Below are 21,675 nucleotides of genomic sequence, written 5' to 3' on the forward strand. Positions count from 1 at the left end.
TGTTGCTATATAATTTCAATTGTTGTTTGATGGTTTAGACAATTTATGTACATAGTATTAAGTTTGAGAACACTGGAAGCACTGGGCTTTACACTTAAATCAATCGCAACTCACTAAAACGTTCAATTCAAAAGCAAAAAAAAAAAAAAAACTGTCTTTGTTCATTCATATTAGCTATACTGCACAATGGGAATATAATTACCAGAGGCTTTACGGTACTAAAGAGATCATCTTCCTCCTCATCTCCAAACAATCCCAATCCATCTGGTGGTTTAGCAGCACTTGGTTTCTCAGTCTGTAATATACAAACCATAAATCAGTCATTACTAACCTAAAAGGAAAATGGCAGAGAAAAGGTAATCCACAAATTAGGATTTAGAAGGATCTGGTCCTAACAATTGTTCACATATACTATTATTATTTAGAAAAAAATAATGTGAACTTGTCTGGTCCTAAAGCAAACACTGAATATCCATAATTAAAAAAAAAATTCAGCCTTTAGAGAACTTTAAACTTTATTTTAACCTTTACTTCTACTTTAGTCAGCTTTGCCTGGTACCAAAGATGGTCATTATATGTGGTAATATTCAGTCAAATAAAAGAGCAGAGCACATTTAAAAACAGAATTCCAGGATAAAAACATAACTAGTCTAAAAAATGCTCCCTCCCCCCTAAACCCGTGTATTAGGTGTATATACTTATATACTATTTTTTGACTGCTATGGTCTGGTCATATGACCCAGCTCCCCTGTGTCAGTTAGCAGCAGCTGCAGGGGAGAGGAGGAAGCGCCGACCACGAATGGGCCAAAGGAGCATATAAGTGACATCATGGCTTCAGGATTAACCAGTTGTGGTTGAGCGCTGGTTGACACGGGGATCATGAGACCAGAGTGGGCTGAAAATAGGTAAGTATATAAATCTTTCTTACATAGATTAGTCAGCATAGTTGTTATGAGACAGGAGGGAGCATTTTTAAGACTTTTTAGGATTAGCCTGGAATTCTAGATGGATAGAGGAAGGAATAAATGACTAGAGGCTTCAATCGATGATATAACCAGCCAAACAAGATATTTTGTTACAAGTAGATCCTGGTTGGACATGTCAGCTTCTTGTATGTCCAAAATATGCCAACAATAAGGTTTCCCTGTTATTAGTTCTCAACTCTGTTCCACCTGGGAGACTTACATGTTCTTGGCCACCTTTGCCTTTTCCATCATATAAAATAATAAAAAAATACAAGACAAAGAGTGGGGAACACCCCATAATGGCTACCGCAGACCCAGATACTCAAGGACAGTTTAGGACTTCTTAGAGTACTCCGATTTTAAGTTACATTCATATAGTTAATTAAGATGATACTAAAGTCTTGTTTTTTTTGTTGTTTAAAAATAACAAACATGTTATAGTTACCTGCTCTGTGTAGTGATTTTAGATAGGAGCAGCCCCAAACCCCCTCTTCTCAGATCTCTTGCTGGTGCTCCTGGCCGCTCTCTCCTGCTGAGTGCCCCCACAGCAAGCAGCTTGCCAATGGCGCCTGCTGCTGTCTCAGCAAATGTAGAAGGAGAGTTACAGACAGCCGAGGCTCTCGTGCAACATCACTGGATCGATATGGGGTTCAGGTAAGTATTAGGTGGGCTGCTGCACACAGTTTTTTTTTTTTTTTATCTTAATGCATAGAATGCATTAAGATTTTAAAAAAAAGATGCCTTTAGAACCACTTTAACTTAAAATGTATATAATGCATAACAAAGAAAGAAGAAAAGTAAAATTTGGATCCGATTGTAACAGAAATAATAAGATCAAAACAAACTTACAGATTTTTTACTAGTACTGGCAAAGAGGTCTACGTCTGGATCATTATCTTTTTGTAGCTCCTGACTGAAGAGAAGTTCCTCATCTTGGAACACACGTGTACTCCTTGCCTGTGTGCTTTTCTCAGTGGAGACCTATCAAATAAAAGAAAGAGGTGTTACTTGATGTCATCCGTGTTTACTATAAAAGTGTGTTCCCACTTGTAGCAAATTACATCATGAAAGGATCATGCTAACATTGCATAAAACTATAGCAACCTTCCAAAAAAGGAACAGATTTGGCACAAATCGAAATGGACAGTTGTAAAATCACTTGCATCTGATGCAGATATTTAAGCACCCATAACCTGGGTGCATTGTATGTTTGTGCATACATTTTTGCTTTTCAAAGCAGAACAAAAACTTTTTCCATGTTCTTGTTGCCGATCTCCTACCTTCAACAACTAAGTCATCCATGTTTTTCTGAGCTCTGTAGTTCCTCTGCAATAGCCTGCTGAACTTGCTGGAAAAAGGTTATTGCCTGGTGATTTCCTGTTTGCGACACCGCTGGCTACTATTCCTCCTCAGCTAGCGGTCTGACGCACCCTTGCAGTCCTCTGAAAGTGAGCAAAGAGTTCTATTTCCGCCTGGCTTGCTGAAGTGGGTGGAGGGCCCCACTCTGTGCCACCCATAGCGGTGGTTTCTGGCAGGGAGGACACAACCCCCCCCCCCCCCCGGCCATTTCTCTTCAGTGCAGGGAGAGTTGCAGATGCTCCGGATGACAGAGCGGGTCTCGGGCTGACAGGTCTGTATGCTCGTCATACGGCCCCCTCCTCCCTGCACATTGTAACAGTGCGCTGTGTGCTATCCAGTGCGGGGCTGTAGCACAAGCGGTGTACTCACATACAGACCTGTCAGCCTCAGACCCGCTCTGTCATACGGAGGATCTGTAACTACCCCTGCTCTGCAATAAGCTGCACTGGCGACACTGGCACTGATGGGCACTGCTAAGCTGCACTGGCACTAAAAAGCTGCACTGGTGACACTGGCACTGAAAAGCTGCACTGGTAACACCGGTACTGCTATGCTGCCCTGGCGAGCACTGATAAGCTGCACCAATAACCTGCACTGCGGTGGCACTGATGAGGCTGCACTAATGGGCACTGAAAAGGCTATACAGATCGGCACTGATCAGGCTACACAGATGAGCACTGACGAGGCTGCACTGATTAGCATTGGACACCATGCGCTGCCAAATATCAATATAGGAGGGGTTTCCACCATCCCTGCAAAGTTTGCAGTCATTTTAGGTCTTATTTTCAGTGTGACGTGTATTATATGTGACATTACATATATCACAGAGACTGATATTGTGGTGATATTGAAGCTTATTGAGATGGTTACACATTAGATGGTTCCACCATTATTGTGGTATTAGTAAGTTAGCGCTGCACTTTTTAGTATTTTTTTTCTCATGCTGACATCTACTTGTGTTAAGCGTGATGTAAGGGGCATGGCTCAACTCTCTGTGGTGCGGCTAGGGTTGTTCTCATACGCCATACAAGCGCTGATTACTATTAGAAAGATCTCAAAGCTGCAGGAGGAGAAATATTTCTAATAATAAATGACAGCAGAGTACAGTGTGTAGAATATAGAATTATGGGATGTGTATACAGTTCAGTACTGATTACATAAAGCATGTAAGGGAAATCTGCTTATCTGTTGTTGTGACTGGAGGGGAGAGAACAGACATGCTTTACAGTTATAAGAATTATCCCTCTATGTCTGTGTTGGGCTCAGTAGTGTGGCTGCAGAATGAGGTGCATGATTTATGTTGAAGTGGGCTCATTCACATTTAGTGTAGCCCCCACATTCACTGCAATATGCAAAGCATGATGGGAAATGTAGTTTAATGACAGTTTAAAGAGGATACAACTCAATCCCTGTTCTAACACCACCTCCTCGCCAGAAAACTGGCAGCATTGTTTCAACTGCAGAGCGGACTTCCTGAAAATTCAATTCAATTTTTCTCTTGATTGGCAAGGAATTTCACAAATGTAAGAACCATTTAGTGTTTTGTGTGTGTGGGGTGTACTAAATGGGGGAATTTTTGCCAATCCCAGAGTTCTGCTTTAAGCATTAGGTCAAAAATGTGTCGACTTGCCACAAAATTTGAGCACAAACGTTATATTAGCACCAGTAATGGCAGAATTTGTTGTAGCCCAATGATATAATTATACATGACATAATTAAACTATTAACTAAAGTTTTAAGCCTAGGTCTGTTCTGACCAGGAAATACTGGTGAACTAATAATATAATAGTGGAAATCGGCACAATTATCATACAGTGGTAACAAAAATAGTCAAATGTGTGTTGCACATCCCAACACAGTGTGCCCTGTGATATGACTTCCTCAGTTGGCCTACTGAAGAAGCACGATCGCAGGGCGCAACGCATCTAGTATGAAGTAGCCGAGCCTGTGACATCACGCCGGAGTCTGTATTCGGATTAGCGCTTTTAATTCTGTTATCTTGTAAGTGTATTTTAGTGCAGGGTTTTTAGATAAAAAACAAAAACTAAAATGGAGTACACTACATTTGTGCCTCTCTGCCTTGTAGGATATGCGAGCTGAGTCTATGGAGTGCTTTGAAAAGTAGATGGGACGGATGACCTGTGTAAACTGAGGAGGATACGAGAAGTGAGCAGGCCCCTTCACCTGGTGATGGATGTGCACTATGCATGAAAAGTGAAGACACGGGGCGTTTTTTGGAAAAATTTCAAGTGGCAGTTGCATGATATAATCTATCAAATATACATTTTTGGGATATTGGACTGTCTTATATATATCAAATAAATTTTTTTATGCACGTGTTGTGCTACACTGATTTTAATTCCGATACTGGTGAACTATTTCTTTATATTTATCTTTACCTAGGAAGAAAAACTGGATGTGATAGTAATGGAATGCTAAAAGCTGGGCTGGGTTTGGGGGGGGGGGGGGGGGTGTTCTTTGGGGACACTCACCAGAGGGAAATAGCTGGAAGCGCTGGTGGGGGCGCCTGAGAAGAGGAGATTTGTGGCCGCTCTGTGCCATTCCATTGCACAAAGCAGTAAGTATAAACTTCTGTTATTTTAAAAAATTGAAGCTTTACAAGCACTTTAAGTGTGAAATGCAGTTACCTTTTCAGAATCCTTCGAAGAGGCACTGGTTGACAGCTGATCTTCTATATCCTCATCATCCTCTTCTCCAAAAAGACTTAGCACATTGGTGGTCTTAGGCTTTGTATGTTTAAGAGTTGGTGGTGTATCTGCAAACAAACCATCTGACTCTTTCACAGAAACAGATTTTACCTAGGTACAGAAATTGAAAATAATTTTAAGACATAATAGCACTTAAAATTGACAGAATTTTTAAAACATAAAATATGAGCACTTTTTAAAGCTGCATTCCTTTTAAGAAAATAGATAAAATAACTGTAAATGTTCAAAAAGCTTATTAGATTATATGCTTATTAAATTGCATGTTAAATACTGTACATTAAAGTACTTTACTTGGTTTTAACATGACTCGAAACCATCTTACTGTATTCTTTTGCACTGTAGGTGGCACTGCATCCTCAAAAGCTGGAACGGGAGCCTTAGACTCGGGATTTTTATGAACGTCATCAAACAAGGATACCTTCTCTGTATCTACTTTCACAGGAGTCTTTGATTGTTCCTTATTTAAGACAATATAGGGAAAAGATCACAAAAAACAAGTTACGCTGAAGTGTTATTTAGCTTAATTTTAATGCTTTAAAGGGCAACTAATAGTGGGTTTTACTAATTTGGTCAGGACTAAAAAAAAAATAAAGAAGAAGAAAGCCCAAAAAAATAAATAAATATGGGCATGGCAATCCACATCACTGATAACAATACGTTTTTTATATCCTCGTTATAGTGTGGGTTTTATCCAAGAACATACCAGTAAGATAATAGGCTTCTATATAAATTGCTTATAGAGTAACTGCATAAACAAAATAGAACCAGTATGGTTGTAAGCTCTACTGGGTGCAGGGACTGATGTCAATGTTTCAAGCATTAAGGAATATGTTGGTGCTATATAGGCAAATACAACAATAACCAACATCATCTTATAAATGCTATTAACAGTTATACTAAGAGTGGTTAATAGGGTTAAAGGATCACTCCTAACAACTTGAATTTCCTTGAAAATTATATAAACAAACCTTGAGCCACAGATAAAAAACAGGCGTACCAGCAGTTGCTATAACCCTTTATGGATAGTAATGATAAAGAACTAGGCAACTGCGTTTAACTAATTCAGACCTTGTTGTATGTTACATACAAGATCTGAACTAGTTAAGCGTGGTTGCCTATTTTATCAACTTTAGCCCACGTACACATGGTCGGAGATTTTGCCAACCAAATCTGTCAAATTTTGCCAGTCGGATTTAGTCTGAACGGATTGTGTCCCAAACTGTTGCATACACACGGTCGGGCCAAGTTGGCGAAAAATCCGATATTTCAGAACGTGATGATGTAATTTCATTACGATGGGACTACATTCAGGCTAGTAGCCAATAGCTTTGATGTAGGAATTTGATCTGAGCATGCGTGGCACTTGGTCCGATGAAAATGCTCTACACATGATCGGATTAGGTCCGTCCGGCCCAGTTGGTCGGGAAATATTTCCAACATGATGGAAAATTGGGTCGGACAGAGATTCGGACGGAATCAGTCTGATGCATACCACACACAGTCAGATTATCCGACGACACGGTCCGATAAGACTCATTCCGACAGATTCTCCGACCGTGTGTACAAGGGCTTAGACTTCTGCCTCATATTTATGGTTACCTTTATCAATGTGTTAGTCGAAAAGAACACATTGCTACGTAGAGCTAGGAGAGTGCTGCTCACCCCAGACGAATCAGAGTAGAACAAGTTCCCCCACAAAACGGGGTTTTTAGGCAGCAAAAAAACAGTACTAACGCATGTCAAAATAATATAAAAAGTATTTTAATATTTGGTAAAAAACATGAGCTCTACCTGAGCAGTTTAGAAGCGAACTCTTATATACAGAGTACAACAATATCCATGGGCGTACATTAACAGACACAACTATAAATTACACTGTATATTATAATAACAGTAAAAATATATATAATTCTAACGCGTTTCAACCCCCTGGGGGGGTCTTCTTCAGAGAAATGGTGGTCTGTTGATAAAACAAAATTACACTGAATGAATACATCAAGTATTATGTATTATTTGTGTTGGAAATACCTTTATCAATGTGGATTGTAGTCCATGTTACCGCTAAAATAATTGAAAGTTTTTTTTTCCCCTTCAAAAAGCATCTATGCAAAAATGTTATAAAGGGCAGTGAAGTGAATTAATTTGCGTGGTAGCAGCAGTAAATAAGTAAAATCTAAAGACTTCCAGGAGGCAGAGATTAGACATTTTATTGTTCAAAAAATCTGAAACTACTCTGTGGGGAAATACATTTTCAAAACAGTGTGAAGTTTCGCTTTGTGTCAATTTGTGATTGGAGGATCAATAGCCTTAAAGCATTGGTGAGACAAAAGCAATAAAATCCATGGGGACCATGTTAAAAATAAAAACAGGTTAATATACTTTGTTTTTCTAATTCGCTTCTAGGTCTATGTAGTCTTTGATTGGCCACTGAATTCAATGGTTAGAAGCAGAGTGATGTCAAGGCTTTTAGGTTAGCAAGGCATTGGATCTCTCAGTGTGAGCCATTAACTACCAGTGTCATCCTGCATCAATACATCTCTTCTGTTGTTCTCACAGCACTTCCCAATTCAGTCATGTCATTGCCTGTAGGGAAAAAAGAAAATACAGTTCCCTTTATCCTCGCTGCCTGTCACTTACCAAAGTGTGGCCTGTGGATTTAGTAGAGCTCCCTGCTGGTGAAAATAAAGGCTCTTCACTGTTTTCGTCATCCTCAAACAACAGAGAAACCCGCTGATGCTTCTTCTGGCTAGAACATATACATTATGTTATTTTGCACCACACAGCTTTAGTTTCAAACAGCAGAAGTTTCTTCTTTTTTTTTTTTTTAAACAAAAAAGTGCAAAAGCAGCAAGGTGTTTTTTTTTTTTTTTTTTAGAAAATAATTGCATGGTAGCCAGAGAGCTATATTCACCTCCTATCCTGTCAAGATAACCCAACTTGGCCAAACATGGTACAATCTGATCATATTACACACTTGTTGGTAAATTGACGCAGATTGTACAAAAACCTGCTCACTACCTATGTTTTTTTTTTTGGTAAATTTAAAAATGCATACAGTTATTAATATACTGTATACAGCTCTACATCGCCAAACAATTTGGGATTATTATTATAATACAGGATTTATCTAGGTCCAACAGTTTGCGCAGTGCTTTACAATGTTAGGGCAAACAATACAGTTACAATACAATTCAATATAGGAGGAATCAGATGGCCCTGCTCGTTGGAGCTTACAATCTAAAAGGGAGAGTCAAGTGATACAAAAAGGTAATAACTGTGTGGGATGAGCTGAGGGAGAAAATGAAAATACAGTTGTTGGGTGAGGGCAGGCTAGACTTCACTGAACGAAAAGCTTTCAGGGACTGCCTAAAAGTTGATAGAGTTGGAGATAGTTGAATCAATAGGGGTAGAGAATTCCATAGGATGGGAGAGGCTCGGGAGAAGTCTTGGGAGGCGAGTATGGGAGCTACAGAGCTGGTCGTCTTTTTTGCTGTATTTTGAGACTAGGTTAGTGATATAGCTGGATGACTTTGAAAGTTGTTAGGATTTTGCATTTAATTTGTTGGTTGAGTGGCAGCCAATGGAAGGATTGGCAGAGAGGAGCAGCAGACACTGAACGGTTGGTAAGATGGACAAGTGGGCAGTGCAGCAATCATCAGTGAAGCCCACCAGTGCGCCCATCAGTGCTGCATATTCATTCCTCATCAGTGCCTGTCTGTGAAGGAGAAAAAAACGTACTTAACAAAATTTTACCAAAGAAATTAAGGTTAAAAACTTTTTTTGTTTTTTCAAAATTTTCGGTTATTTAATTTGTTTAGAAAAAAAAATGAACTGGCGATTAAATACCACCAAAATAAAGCCCCATTTGTGGTGTAATAAAAATCCTGTTTTTTGTTTTTTTTTGTTTTAACAGCTTACCTGTTAAATACTTTTCTTTGAAGTACAAAACGGGACACAGAGCCAAAGTAGTTACTATGTGGGTTATAGGCCACCTTCAGGTGATGGACACTGGCATGCCCCAAGACAAAAAGTGCACTTCCTATATATAACCCCTCCCACTACTGGGAGTTCCTCAGTTTTGTAGCCAAGCAATACACGTGTATACCAAAGAAGGGAGGGACCTCTGGGGCCCGTGATGTACTTCAAAGAAAAGGATTTTATAGGTAAGCTGTTATAAAAATCCTATTTTTTTATTGTACATCACGGGACACAGAGCCATAGTAGTTACTATGTGGCATGTCCCATAGTAATGGTAACTGAAGGGAGGGACACACAACAAAAAGTAGGGCATTAAGAGACTAGGGGACTCATACTGAAGCCTGCAGTACACTGCGCCCAAAGGCGATATCCTCATGACCTTTTACATCGATTTGATAGAATCTGGTAAATGTATGGACTGAAGACCAAGTTATGGCCTTGCAGATCTAAGCCACGGAGGCCTGGTGATGCACCGCCCAAGAAGCACTAACAGCCCTGGTGGAGTGTGCATTAACATGAAAAGGAGGAATTTTCCTCTTTAGACCATAAGCCTGAACAATCACTTGTCGAATTAATTTGGAAATAGATTTTGACGCTGCCTGTCCTCGTTTAGGACCATCTCGCAATACAAACAAAACATCTGTTTTGCGGATCTGAGTGGTCACCTTTAAATAGACTTTGACCGCTCTCACTAAATCAAAAGCATGTAGTGACCTCTCTTCCATAGACCGAGGTTCTGGGACAAAGGAAGCTAGGACAATATCCTGGTTTAAATGAAAACTCATCACTACCTTTGGTAGGAATCTAGGATAGTAATACCACCTTATCCTTACGAATAAGCAAATATGGCTCTTTACAAGAAAGAGCCGCCAACTCTGATACTCTTCGAACAGAGGATATGGCAACCAAAAAAATGATTTTCCTGGTCAAGAGGACCAAGGGAATATCCCGTATAGGCTAAAAAGGCTGTTTTTGTAAAGCCGACAGAACTAAATTCAAATCCCAAGGGTTCAGGGGTGTCCTGACTGGAGGATTAATCCACGTTACCCCCTGAATAAAGTTACGAACCAGAGAGTGAGAAGCAAGAGGCCATTAAAAAAATACAGATAAGGCCGACACCTGGCCCTTGATAGTACTTAAGGCCAGCTTAATTTCTAATCCCATCTGTAGGAATTCAAGGATCCTACCTATGACATTTTCTGGGTTGCCAACCCCTGGATTCACACCAGGAGACATATGCCTTCCAGACACTATGGTATATGACTCTGGAGGCTGGCTTCCTAGCATTAACCAAAGTAGAAACTACTGAAGGTGACAGCCCACGGTCCTATAGAATGTGGATCTCAATAGACAAACCATTAAATTTAGCGTCTGTAAGGTAGGATGAAATACCGGAACTTGCGCAAGAAGGTCTGGCAACAGGCAGGGTACAAGGGCCCCCTACCACAATCTTTATGATCTCAGCAAACCAAGATTTCCTGGGCCACACTGGGGCCACCAGACTCACCTCCTTCCCTTCCTGCTTTATCCTGCAAAGGCGGCGCAGAAGCAGCTGAACCGGGGGTAACACACAGATCAGTGAAAACTGATCTATGGAAAGACCAAGGCGTCTGTTCTGCATGCCAGTGGATCCCTTGTCCTTGACACAAAGTTGTCGACCTTGTTGTTGCATGCGAAAAGATCCACGTCCGTAACACCCCATCTTTGACATATTGACAGAAAAATGTCAAGGCAAAGGGACCATTATCCCTGGAATGAAAATCGCCGATAGGCAAGGGACGTTGCATTCTGCCCAAGATAGAACACGATTCACCTCTCTTTGGGCTGCACGACTTTTCGTACCCCCTTGGTGATTGATGTAGGCCACCTGCTGTGGCACTGTCGGATTGGATCCTGACAGGACAATTCCGTAGTCTGAGCGTCCAGGCCTCTAGAGCCAGACGTACTGCTCGAATTTCCAGAATATTGATGGGCAAGGTCCTCTCTGACTTGGACCACTTCCCTTGGACAAATGCTTCTTCCAGGACTGCTCCCCAGCCTAGAAGGCTGGCATCTGTCGTTACCACTTTCCAGGATACTGGTAGAAAGGATCTCCCCTGTTGAAGATTGATGGATATCAACCACCAATTGAGGCTCTGGACACACCTCGGGGGATAAGCACATTGGAAAGTCCAAAGCCTGGACCTTCTTGTTCCAAGTTGACAGAATACTGTTTTGCAGCAGTCTTGAATGAAACTGCGCATAAGGAATAGCCTCGAAGGAGGCCACCATCTTTTCTAACAACTTCATGCAAAGCAGAATAGAAGGACTTTGTTTTGACAAGCCAAATCAGTTCCCTTATGGAACTGATCCTTTCCTGGGGTAAGAACACCCTCTTCTGAACTGTATCTATGATCAGCCCCAAGTACTGCAATCTCCTTGATGGTTTTAAGGGGGATTTCTCTAGGGTGAAAATCCAGATTAGGAATTCTAGGTAACTCACTGCTGTGACTAAACTTTGGTTTAGGCGGGTTACTGACTGATCTACCAAGAGGAGATCATCTAAGTAGGTTAGTATTCTTATGCCCGAAGGCTCGATTCACATCTATGCATGTTGCTTTTGAGCGTTTTTGCAGTGCTTTTTGTGGTGCTTGTCGCGTTTGTGGACACACGTTTTTACCGCGATTTTGCCACGTTTTGCGTTTTTTTCCTTTTTTAACACGGTGGTTGCTTAGCAACCAGATATATACAGTGAAAAAAAACACAAATCGCAGCAAAAAAGCGGTACTTGCGTTTTTGATGCAGGTCCATTGACTTCCATTACATAGAAAACCCTGCATTTTGCATGAAAAAAAGTCCGACCCTTTCCAAAAAACGCAGAGGCACAAAAATGCATTGATGTGAACATGTTCCATAGGAACCCATGTTAAAAAATTTCCCTGCATTCCTGCAAAATGCATAAAAAAACGTGTTAGTGTGAATCAAGCCTAAGCCCTTAACCTGGCTAAAGGAGGGGCGGGGATCTTTGTGAACACTCGAGGTGCAGAAGCTAGACCAAAAGGCAGAGCTACAAACTGAAAATGATGATTTTCTACCTCGAAGCGCAAAATTTCTGGTAAACAGGGAAAATTGGCTCATGAAGAGAAGCATCCTTGATGTCGACTGATGCCACAAATTCTCCATTGGAGAATTTGTGTTATTTTTCATTTGTTTAGCAAAAAATAAACTGGTGATTAAATACCACCAAAAGAAAGCCCTATTTGTGGTGTTAAAAAAAATAATAAAAAAAAATGGCCTGGGCAGGAAGGGGTGAAAGTTCCCAGTACTGAAGTGGTTAAAGGACATAAGAGGCTCCTATTTGGTATATATACTTTTTTTACATTGTCTGAATAGTGGTCATATTAACTGGATATTAAAGTTGCACGGATTCAACAGCAGCCTGTACGGTTTCAACGTAATGAGTATATTAATGGGCGGTAAGGAGATGATCAGTGGCAAGGGGTGCTAACTAACGGGGGCAGAATAAGGGGTGAGTAGAAAAGTAAGGAGCAGGATAAAGGAAAAAAAACAGGAAAGAAAAGCAGCAGAGTTGTAGCATGTTAGATAGTTAAAAGTAGCAAGTTGAAATTGGCTGGCAGGTAAAAAAAGAGTGATTAAACAAAATGTTTTTTTTTTTCCCCCACACACTGTAATTTGTGACAGCTGCAGAATTGTTTTTTTTTCTTAAGGAAACCTTATGCAATCACCATGGATTGGGTGTCATGACTGGGAACCATGCAGATAGGTTCTAGTCTGTTGAGTGGGTTTAGCAACATCAGTGACACAGAAGGCGTGTGCTTTCATTTAATTCTCCTCCGCCCTTCTGAGTGCCCCCATAGCAAGCCAACTGCTCTATTGCTATCGAGGCTTTCATTTCTCACTGCCCGCCCTCTCTGTCTGGTGACCTTGATCTAAGTGTGGGGGGAAGGAGGGCCACATTTTTGTCCCAGACCAGCCCTGAGCACAGCGCTGGATTAGGATTGGGCTCAGGCATAACATACCTTATATATTCTCAATCACAACACTAATACTTAAAAATTACCTGTCTTTTGTAATCGCAAATAGATCGTCTTTCTCAAACAAGCTGGATGTTTTCTCAGTTTTTTCCTCCTTTTTTGGCTTTGGTGGAACTGACAAGTCTGTTTTGTTCTTCTCAACGGGTTTAGTGTCATTAGGGACTTTTATTGGCTCCTGTACAGTGGATAAACAAATGTTTATTTTATGATTTTTACTGTTATTTCATACTCTTGGGTACATCACATATTCACATTTGTCATTGTGTGCTATTGACTTTATGACTACTGGCTATAGAATGACAAATTGTTATAGCAAACCTTACATTTTTTATATCTTCCTGTACCACAGACATATTTCTATTTATGCAGATACACAACACTCCCTTTTTAACACTGTACTATGGTAACACTGTATTTTCTTGGGTTACAGTGTGCAAAAAAAAAAAGAAAGAAAGAATAACATGAAATATAAAAAAAAAATAATAATAATAATTTAACATACAGTCACCAGTCAGTATCCCAGTAGCCAGTATGACCACCACACCAGTTATATGATAACACTGTACTACACTGGTGACTGTATGTTAAAAAAAAAAGAAATAAATAGAAAAAATAATAATTTCATTTTCTAAAAAATTGGGACAAAAAAAAAAACCTTGCCATGCCTCTTACTAAATACCTTGGACAGTCTATTTTCCAGAAAGGGTTAATTTGAGGGTATTTGTGCTGTCCTGGCATTTTTTGGCCTTGAGAAATGAGGTACATCAGGATTGAACAATTTTTAGATCCATACCATAGTTTGCGAACGCTATAAAACTTTCCTACAGACTAAATAATATACACCGATTTGGGTTATTTTCACCCAGCTAATGTAGCAGAATACATTTTTACCTACATTTATGAAGATTATTTCTTTGCAAAATGTTATAACAAAAACAAAGAAAAACACTTTTTGTGTTTTACATATTCAGTATTTTTTTGTTTACTTAGTAAAAAATAAAAAACCCAGTGGTGACAAAATGCCACCAAAAGAAAGCTCTGTGTGAAAAAAAATATGTCTCATGGGTAAAGTGTTGCATGACCACGCAATTGTCAAAGTGTGATAGCACTGAAAGGTGAAAATCGGCCTGGGCAGGAAGGGGGTGAAAGTGCCCAGTATTGAAGTAAAGTGGATGTAAACCCTCTCCTATACCCAGTGTAGTGAACAGCCGCAGATGATACACAGAGATGAAACAAATCTCCCTACATAAGTTTTACATGTGTATGAGAGCTGTGCTGACAAGACAAGCCATCCGCTAATCTACTTTTTAAAAGTTATCATGCTGATCACAGAGGAACGAAACAGCAGAAAGACACAGGACGTGCTTTGGAGAGAGATAAGTAAACATTACAGATATATGTGCCCAGGTCAAATTTCATGAAGTGGGTTTACATCCACTTTAAAAACAGAGAGCAGAAGTCAGCCCAATACCCTCTTTTGTAAAAAGCAGAGGAGTAAATAGCTCCAAAGCAGTACTGTACCAACCCTTGTTTTCAAGATGCATGAATATTTAATGGGAATCTTTATTCCAGATGTAGAAGTGAACGTGATCATTTTAAGGTAGATATTTTTATTTTGTGTGTTAACTTTCATTTTACCTTTAGAGTTCATCTAAAGCCTAAAGCTTTTTAAGCTTTCATTAGACTAGGAAATGGTTAAAATTCATGAGGGTTATGTCCTGCCATCCATGTCCCATTGGGGAGATTTCCCTTTACTTCCTATCCCAAAGACACAACAGGAAGTGTGAGGAAATCCCTTCTTTAGTTCTTACTGAAACATGTGTTACCATAAAAAGATTCCCTTCTCTTGTTTCAATGAGTAAAATTTGGGATTTTTTTCTTACTCTGTCGCAGTAACAATTTCTCTGGACAGAGAAGGTGGATCTCACCAGCAGGGATACAGACCCCAAAAATAAACCTTTCACAACTAAAGGGCTTAATCAAAAAGGGCCCTTTATGATGAAGACCATTGGGTGAAACATTTCAGAAGAGTGATTCAGGGGGTGGGACCATGTGCTGAAGTTTGTCGACCGATTATAGTTTTGCCTGAGAACACATCATCCATGTGGGCACTATGAAACATTTGTGTGTCCTCTGCGTGGCAACATTACTTATTGAGCGCAGTGGCATCACACATTGGGGTGTAGAGTTATCTCATCTCATTACCCCCAATGCAATTGTTCTCTTAGTTTGCCCTTACGTCCCGTATGTTGTCTCTCTAGATGAAACCATGCATTTGCATTTTCCATTTAATAACAGCCATTCATGTATCTGCAGTGTGACACGAAGTATTGACCATCCAGGGGACATATATGTCTACCAATGTTTTTATGTAATGCTACCTGTAAAGTACAATTAGACCTGGGGTAGTTCAGGTATATGTAAAAAGTTGGTTTTATTTATTGGTTTGATTTATTAGGTATGTGTTTGTTGAACCTTATATGATTCTTTCAGGATTAGGCATGAGGAAGCTGTATACATACAATCAACCAGCAGAGCAGAATAAGTTACTCTGCCCTGAGGAAGCAACTGTTGGCTGTGAAACACATAGACCTATTTTGTTTACAAAAGCTTTATTCGTCAGTTAGAATGTACAAATAAAGTGCATAATATAGGGTTTCACAATAGATAGAGTAAAAAAAATTACAATAACAAATTGGGATTTAAACAAAAAGCAGGTGGTACAATTCTTAGATAAGGTGGGTAAAGTGATACAGTTAATAGATTTGTGATTCAATGGACGGATCCTGGAGAGGAAATGGCAGAATTGGGGGGGAATAATAAAAAATGATTAAGGCAAGGACCAGTATATCCACTTGTTGTTGAAAATATGCATGCTATCATGTAAGGTGTGGTAGATCCTTTCTGAGATCTTGAGCATCTCCATACGATTCAAAACTTGCAGCCAAGGAAGAGAACTAGTTCTCCAATTGAGTGCTATCATCCATTGTATCGAGCTAATTAAAGAGTGAAGCAGTCTAGTGCAAGGTGTTGGGGTGTTTGGAACATTGGCGTACAATATGCATATTTGTGGTGTGAGGGAGATTTTGTGTTTTGAGGATAGTTCCAATCTGGTGGTAGCTGCTTGCCAGATGGGTTTGAGATGGTGGCAACTCCAAAAAATGTGTGCAAATGTGCCTGGTTCTGTGCATCCTCTAAAACAGTTAGGGGATGTTTCGGGGTAAAAGGAGTGAATTTTGGTAGGGGTCATATACCATCTTGAGAATAGCTTGAGAGGGGTTTCTCTAAAGGCAATCGCATTATTGCTCTTTTGGAGATTACCAATCATCTCGTTCCATAGTTCTGGGGAAAAAGTACAGTTAAGTTCCTCTTCCCAGTGTAGCATTGGGGCAGATTTTTCCGGGATAGAAAAGGAGTTTAAAAGGTTATAGAGTTGTGAGATGAGACCTCTGTCTCGTGAGGAATGTAAGCAGATATGTTCAAAGAGTGTCTCTGAAGAGAGGGTTTGTAGGGTGTAGTGAAGGGCAAAGAATTGTTTTATTTGATTATAATGTGTAAATTCCGTATGGGGTAGGTTGTGTTTAAGTTGAAGTGTGTTGAATGTCGGAAAGGTTGATTTATAGATAAAGGAACCCAATGTGGAGAGTTTGTTATTGGACCATAAAACATATTGATTATGAACATCTTTTGATTGTGAAAATCTTGTGTCACCTAAATATGAGGCTAGTGGGGAAATGGTAGAGGCAAGGTTAAATGGAACTTTGATCTTTGCCCAAATTTGGAAAAGTTGAGCAACAATCATGTTGGCTTTGTTTAAAATGCGAAAATTCCATTGATCGGACCACAAAAGGCCTTGTAGGTATAGAGGAAGGATTGAAGTTGATTCAAAAGTTTTCCATGGGATATTATGTGTAGGGGCATGCCACTGGGAAATTTGTGAGAGCTTGGCAGCGAGGAAGTAGTGCCAAATGTTTGGAAGACCTAGACCGCCAAGGCACTGCGGTCTGTGCATTAGGGAATTGCTACATCTAGGTTTTTTATTTGCCCATATAAATTTGTTTAATTCTCTTTGGAGGGATTGAATTCTAGTTTTGGGAACTTTTATGGGGAGGGCTCTGAAATAGTATAAAAGTTTAGGGACTATGGACATCTTAATGGCACAGATTCTGCCTAGGAAGGAGATATGGTAGGTGGACCATTTATTGAGTAGGGAGCTAATGTGGGAAAATAATGGGGGGTAGTTCTCCTTGTAAAGGGATTTAAATGAGGGAGAGATATGGATACCGAGATACCTAAAGGAGCTCGTGGTCCACGTGAATGGGAAGTTTAGTTGTAGAAGATGTAAAATGTTTTGGGGAATGTTAATGGGAAGGGCTGAACATTTGCTGATATTGATACTTAAACCCGAGAGTTTTTGGAAGTTCTTTAGTTCAGAGAGAAGATTAGGTATAGAAATGAGAGGGTCAGACAGAAATAATAGGGCATCGTCAGCGTATAAACTTAACTTAAATTCATGGGGACCTTTGGTGTACCCTTTAATGTTGATGTTATTTCTTAACCACTTTCAGACCGGACCATTTTGCTGGTAAATGACCAGAGGTCTTTTTACAATTTGGCACTGCGCTGCTTTAACTGGTAATTGCGCGGTCATGCAATGTTGTACCCAAACAAAATTTGCGTCCTTTTCTTCCCACAAATAGAGCTTTCTTTTGATGGTATTTGATTGCCTCTGCGATTTTTATTTTTTGCGATATAAACGTAAAAAGACCGCAAATTTTGAAAAAAAATGATATTTTCTACTTTTTGTTATTAGAAAAATCCAATAAACTCAATTTTAGTCATACATTTAGGCCAAAATGTATTCAGCCACATGTCTTTGGTAAAAAAAAGTCAATAATTGTATATTTATTGGTTTGCGCAAAAGTTGTCACATCTACAAACTAAGGTACGTTTTCTGGAATTTACGCAGCTTTTAGTTTACGACTGCCTATCTCATTTCTTGAGGTGCTAAAATGGCAGGGCAGTACAAAACCCCCCCAAATGACCCCATTTTGGAAAGTAGACACCCTAAGGAAATTGATAAGTGGCATGTTGAGCCCATTGAATATTTTATTTTTTTGCCTCAAGCGATTGAATAATGACAAAAAATAATTTTTTTTTTTTTTTTACACAAAGTTGTCACTAAATGATATATTGCTCACACATGCTATGGGCATATGTGAAATGACACCCCAAAATAAATTCTGCTGCTTCTCCCGAGTACGGGGATACCACATATGTGGGACTTTTTGGGAGCCTAGCCACGTACGGGGCCCCGAAAACCAAGAACCGCCTTCAGGTATTCTAAGGGCGTAAATATTTGACTTCACTCCTCACTACCTATTACAGTTTTGAAGGCCATAAAATGCCAAGATGGCACAAAACCCCCACAAATGACCCCATTTTAGAAAGTAGACACCCCAAGCTATTTGCTGATAGGCATGTTGAGTCCATGGAATATTTTATATTTTGCCACAAGTTGCGGGAAAATTACAAACTTTTTTTTTTTTCACAAAGTTGTCACTAAATGATATATTGCTCACGCATGCCATGGGCATATGTGAAATGACACCCCAAAATAAATTCTGCTGCTTCTCCTGAGTACGGGGATACCACATATGTGGGACTTTTTGGGAGCCTAGCCGCGTACGGGGCCCCGAAAACCAAGCACCGCCTTCAGGCTTTCTAAGGGCGTTACAGTTTTGAAGGCCATAAAATGCCAAGATGGCACAAACCCCCCCCAAATGACCCCATTTTGGAAAGTAGACACCCCTAAATTTAGGGGTACACTAGTGAGACTAGGTAATAAATGGCGGGTGCCCTGAAACTATAAAAAAAATAACTAACCAACCAGCGTCACCTGTAACAGTTATATGGTGATCACTGGTGAAAGGGTTAACTAGGGGGCAATCAGGGGGCTTTATGCGGTAGTATATGGGGGTCCCTGGCGCTATAAAAAGCTGCGGCGAACCTAAATACCTACCTGCCTAACTAGCGTCACCTGTGACACTAATACAGTGATCAGAAAAACGATCGCTTATTAGGCTGGGTTCACACTGGAGCGATGTGGGAACGCCACGAATGCGCGGCGGGTTCCCGCATCACATGCCTCCCGGCGGCAGTTCACACTGCCCTATGCGAACTGCTGGGAGTGTCAGTGAAATGTTAATGACACCCCCAGATCAGTTCGCATATCGCAGTGCGATCTGCAAACTCGGATCGCATGGTGTGAACACCCATGCGATCCGATTCTGCTGCGGACCAAAAAAAGGGTCCCGTGCGAGTTTGCGGCGGGTGCGACACGAATTCAGCCATACTATCTGTATGGCTGAACTCGAATCGCACAGAGATCGGATGTGATTTGCACTGCAGTGCGGTGCGAATCACATCCGTTCTCATAAACCGCTGCAATGTGAACCCAGCCTTAGTGACACTGGCGACGGGGGTGATCACGGGGTTAAACCTTTATTGGGGGGGTTAGGGGGGTACCTTAGAACTAAAGGGGGCTAACCCTAACTGCCCTAACAGTTATTACAGTCACAAATGACACCCGCCGGGTGATCAGGGGGTTAAACCTTTATTAGGTAAAAAATGGCGGGTGCCCTGAAACTATAAAAAAATAACTAACCAACCAGCGTCACCTGTAACAGTTATATGGTGATCACTGGTGAAAGGGTTAACTAGGGGGAAATCAGGGGGCTTTATGCGGTAGTATATGGGGGTCCCTGGCGCTATAAAAAGCTGCGGCGAACCTAAATACCTACCTGCCTAACTAGCGTCACCTGTGACACTAATACAGCGATCAGAAAAATGATCGCTTATTAGGCTGGGTTCACACTGGAGCGATGCGGGAACGCCATGAATCCGCGGCGGGTTCCCGCATCACATGCCTCCCGGCGGCAGTTCACACTGCCCTATGCGAACTGCTGGGAGTGTCAGTGAAATGTTAATGACACCCCCAGATCAGTTCGCATATCGCAGTGCGATCTGCAAACTCGGATCGCATGGTGTGAACACCCATGCAATCCGATTCTGCTGCGGGCCAAAAAAAGGGTCCCGTGCGAATTTGCGGCGGGTGCGACACGAATTCAGCCATACTATATGTATGGCTGAACTCGAATCGCACAGAGATCGGATGTGATTTGCACTGCGGTGCGAATCACATTCGTTCTCATAAACCGCTGCAATGTGAACCCAGCCTTAGTGACACTGGCGAGGGGGGGTGATCACGGGGTTAAACCTTTATTGGGGGGGTTAGGGGAGCACATTAGAACTAAAGGGGGCTAACCCTAACTGCCCCAACAGTTATTAGTCACAAATGACACCAATGCAAAAAAAAAAAAAGCAATTGGTGTCACTGTGACTGGGGGGGCAGGGGTAATTGGGGGGTGATCGGGGGGTAAAGGGGGGGTGTGAGTGTGCCTGGCATGTTCTACTGTGTAGTGTAGTGCTTGTGCAACTCACCGATGCTCTCTCCTCGGTGCCGGAACGAAAAATACCGACACGGAGGAGAGAATACATCACTTCCTCTCCTGTGTTTACATTACAGGAGAGGAAGTGATGTCACCGGACATTTTCATTCGTCGGGAGCGATCGCGAGGGGGTGGCCATGAATGAATGGCCGTCCCCTCGTCCGGGATCGCTCCCGAACGAATACCGACCGCCGCAGGCACCGGGCGGGGGCCCGACCGGGCCCCCGACCCGCGGGCAGGCAAGGACGTACATGTAAGCCCTTATGCCTGCCCGTGCCATTCTGTCGACGTACATCGTCGTGCGCCGGTCGGCAAGTGGTTAAAGCTTGGGCAAGGGGTTCTATGGCTAAGGCGAATAAGAGGGGGGATAAAGGGCAGCCTTGTCTAGTGCCTCTGCTAAGTGGGAAGAATTTGGAGTTCATGCCAGGTATTTTGATCCTGGTATTTGGGGAATGGTAGAGAGCGTTAAAGCCATGTAGAAATTTGTCAGGGATTCCAAATTTGGGGAGGAGATGATTAAGGTAGGGCCAATTGACGCTGTCAAATGCCTTATGAATGTCTAGGCTAAGGAGACAAACTGGTTTAGAGTGGAGATTGGCATCTTGTATGATGTTGGTGACAAGTCTAATATTGTCGACTATTTGACGGTTGGGAATAAATCCAGTCTGGTCTATGTGAATGAGATTGTTAATGACTGCTGCAAGTCTATCGGCTAACAGTCTGCCGAATATTTTTAGGTCGTTATTTAGAACAGATATTGGACGAAAATTTTGTGGAAGGGTGTGATCTTTATGTGGCTTGGGGATCAAGGACATGTTGGCTAGGAGCATTTCCTCAGGAAACTGGTTACCCTGGAGAATATAATTGAATAGGTTAGTTAATTTGGGAGCTAAGAGGGGAGTGAATTTTTTGTAGTAAGAAGATGTGTAGCCATCGGGGCCTGGGGCCGTGGTCGTTTTGAGGGATTTGATGATTTTTGTGATTTCAGGAACCGTGCAAGGGCCATTTAATGAATTAATTTGATTATTTGTAAGGGATGGGAGGCGTAGGTTATTTATCCAGTCAGAGGGTGGGGCTTGGGTCAGAGAGTAGATTTTTA

The 21,675-nt window shown here is 41.2% G+C and overlaps 1 protein-coding gene across 2 annotated transcripts in view; it reads right to left on the reverse strand.

Annotated features, from left to right (window-relative positions):
* The window catches only part of WASHC2C (WASH complex subunit 2C), a 146,968-nt gene that overhangs the window by 29,543 nt on the left and 95,750 nt on the right, over window positions 1-21,675 (reverse strand). For both annotated transcript variants that reach the window (XM_077454384.1, XM_077454383.1), the window contains exons 19-24: window positions 13,092-13,240; window positions 7,691-7,799; window positions 5,376-5,510; window positions 4,973-5,143; window positions 1,815-1,946; window positions 203-295 (exon numbers count right to left, since the gene is read on the reverse strand). In XM_077454384.1, the coding sequence (XP_077310510.1) occupies window positions 203-295; window positions 1,815-1,946; window positions 4,973-5,143; window positions 5,376-5,510; window positions 7,691-7,799; window positions 13,092-13,240 (789 nt within the window). The remainder of the gene's footprint in view (window positions 1-202; window positions 296-1,814; window positions 1,947-4,972; window positions 5,144-5,375; window positions 5,511-7,690; window positions 7,800-13,091; window positions 13,241-21,675) is intronic.

Source organism: Lithobates pipiens, unplaced genomic scaffold (assembly GCF_037356315.1).
Source record: "Lithobates pipiens isolate NorthernLeopardFrog02 unplaced genomic scaffold, aLitPip1_a1.2 Scaffold_25, whole genome shotgun sequence".
NCBI lineage: Eukaryota > Metazoa > Chordata > Amphibia > Anura > Ranidae > Lithobates > Lithobates pipiens.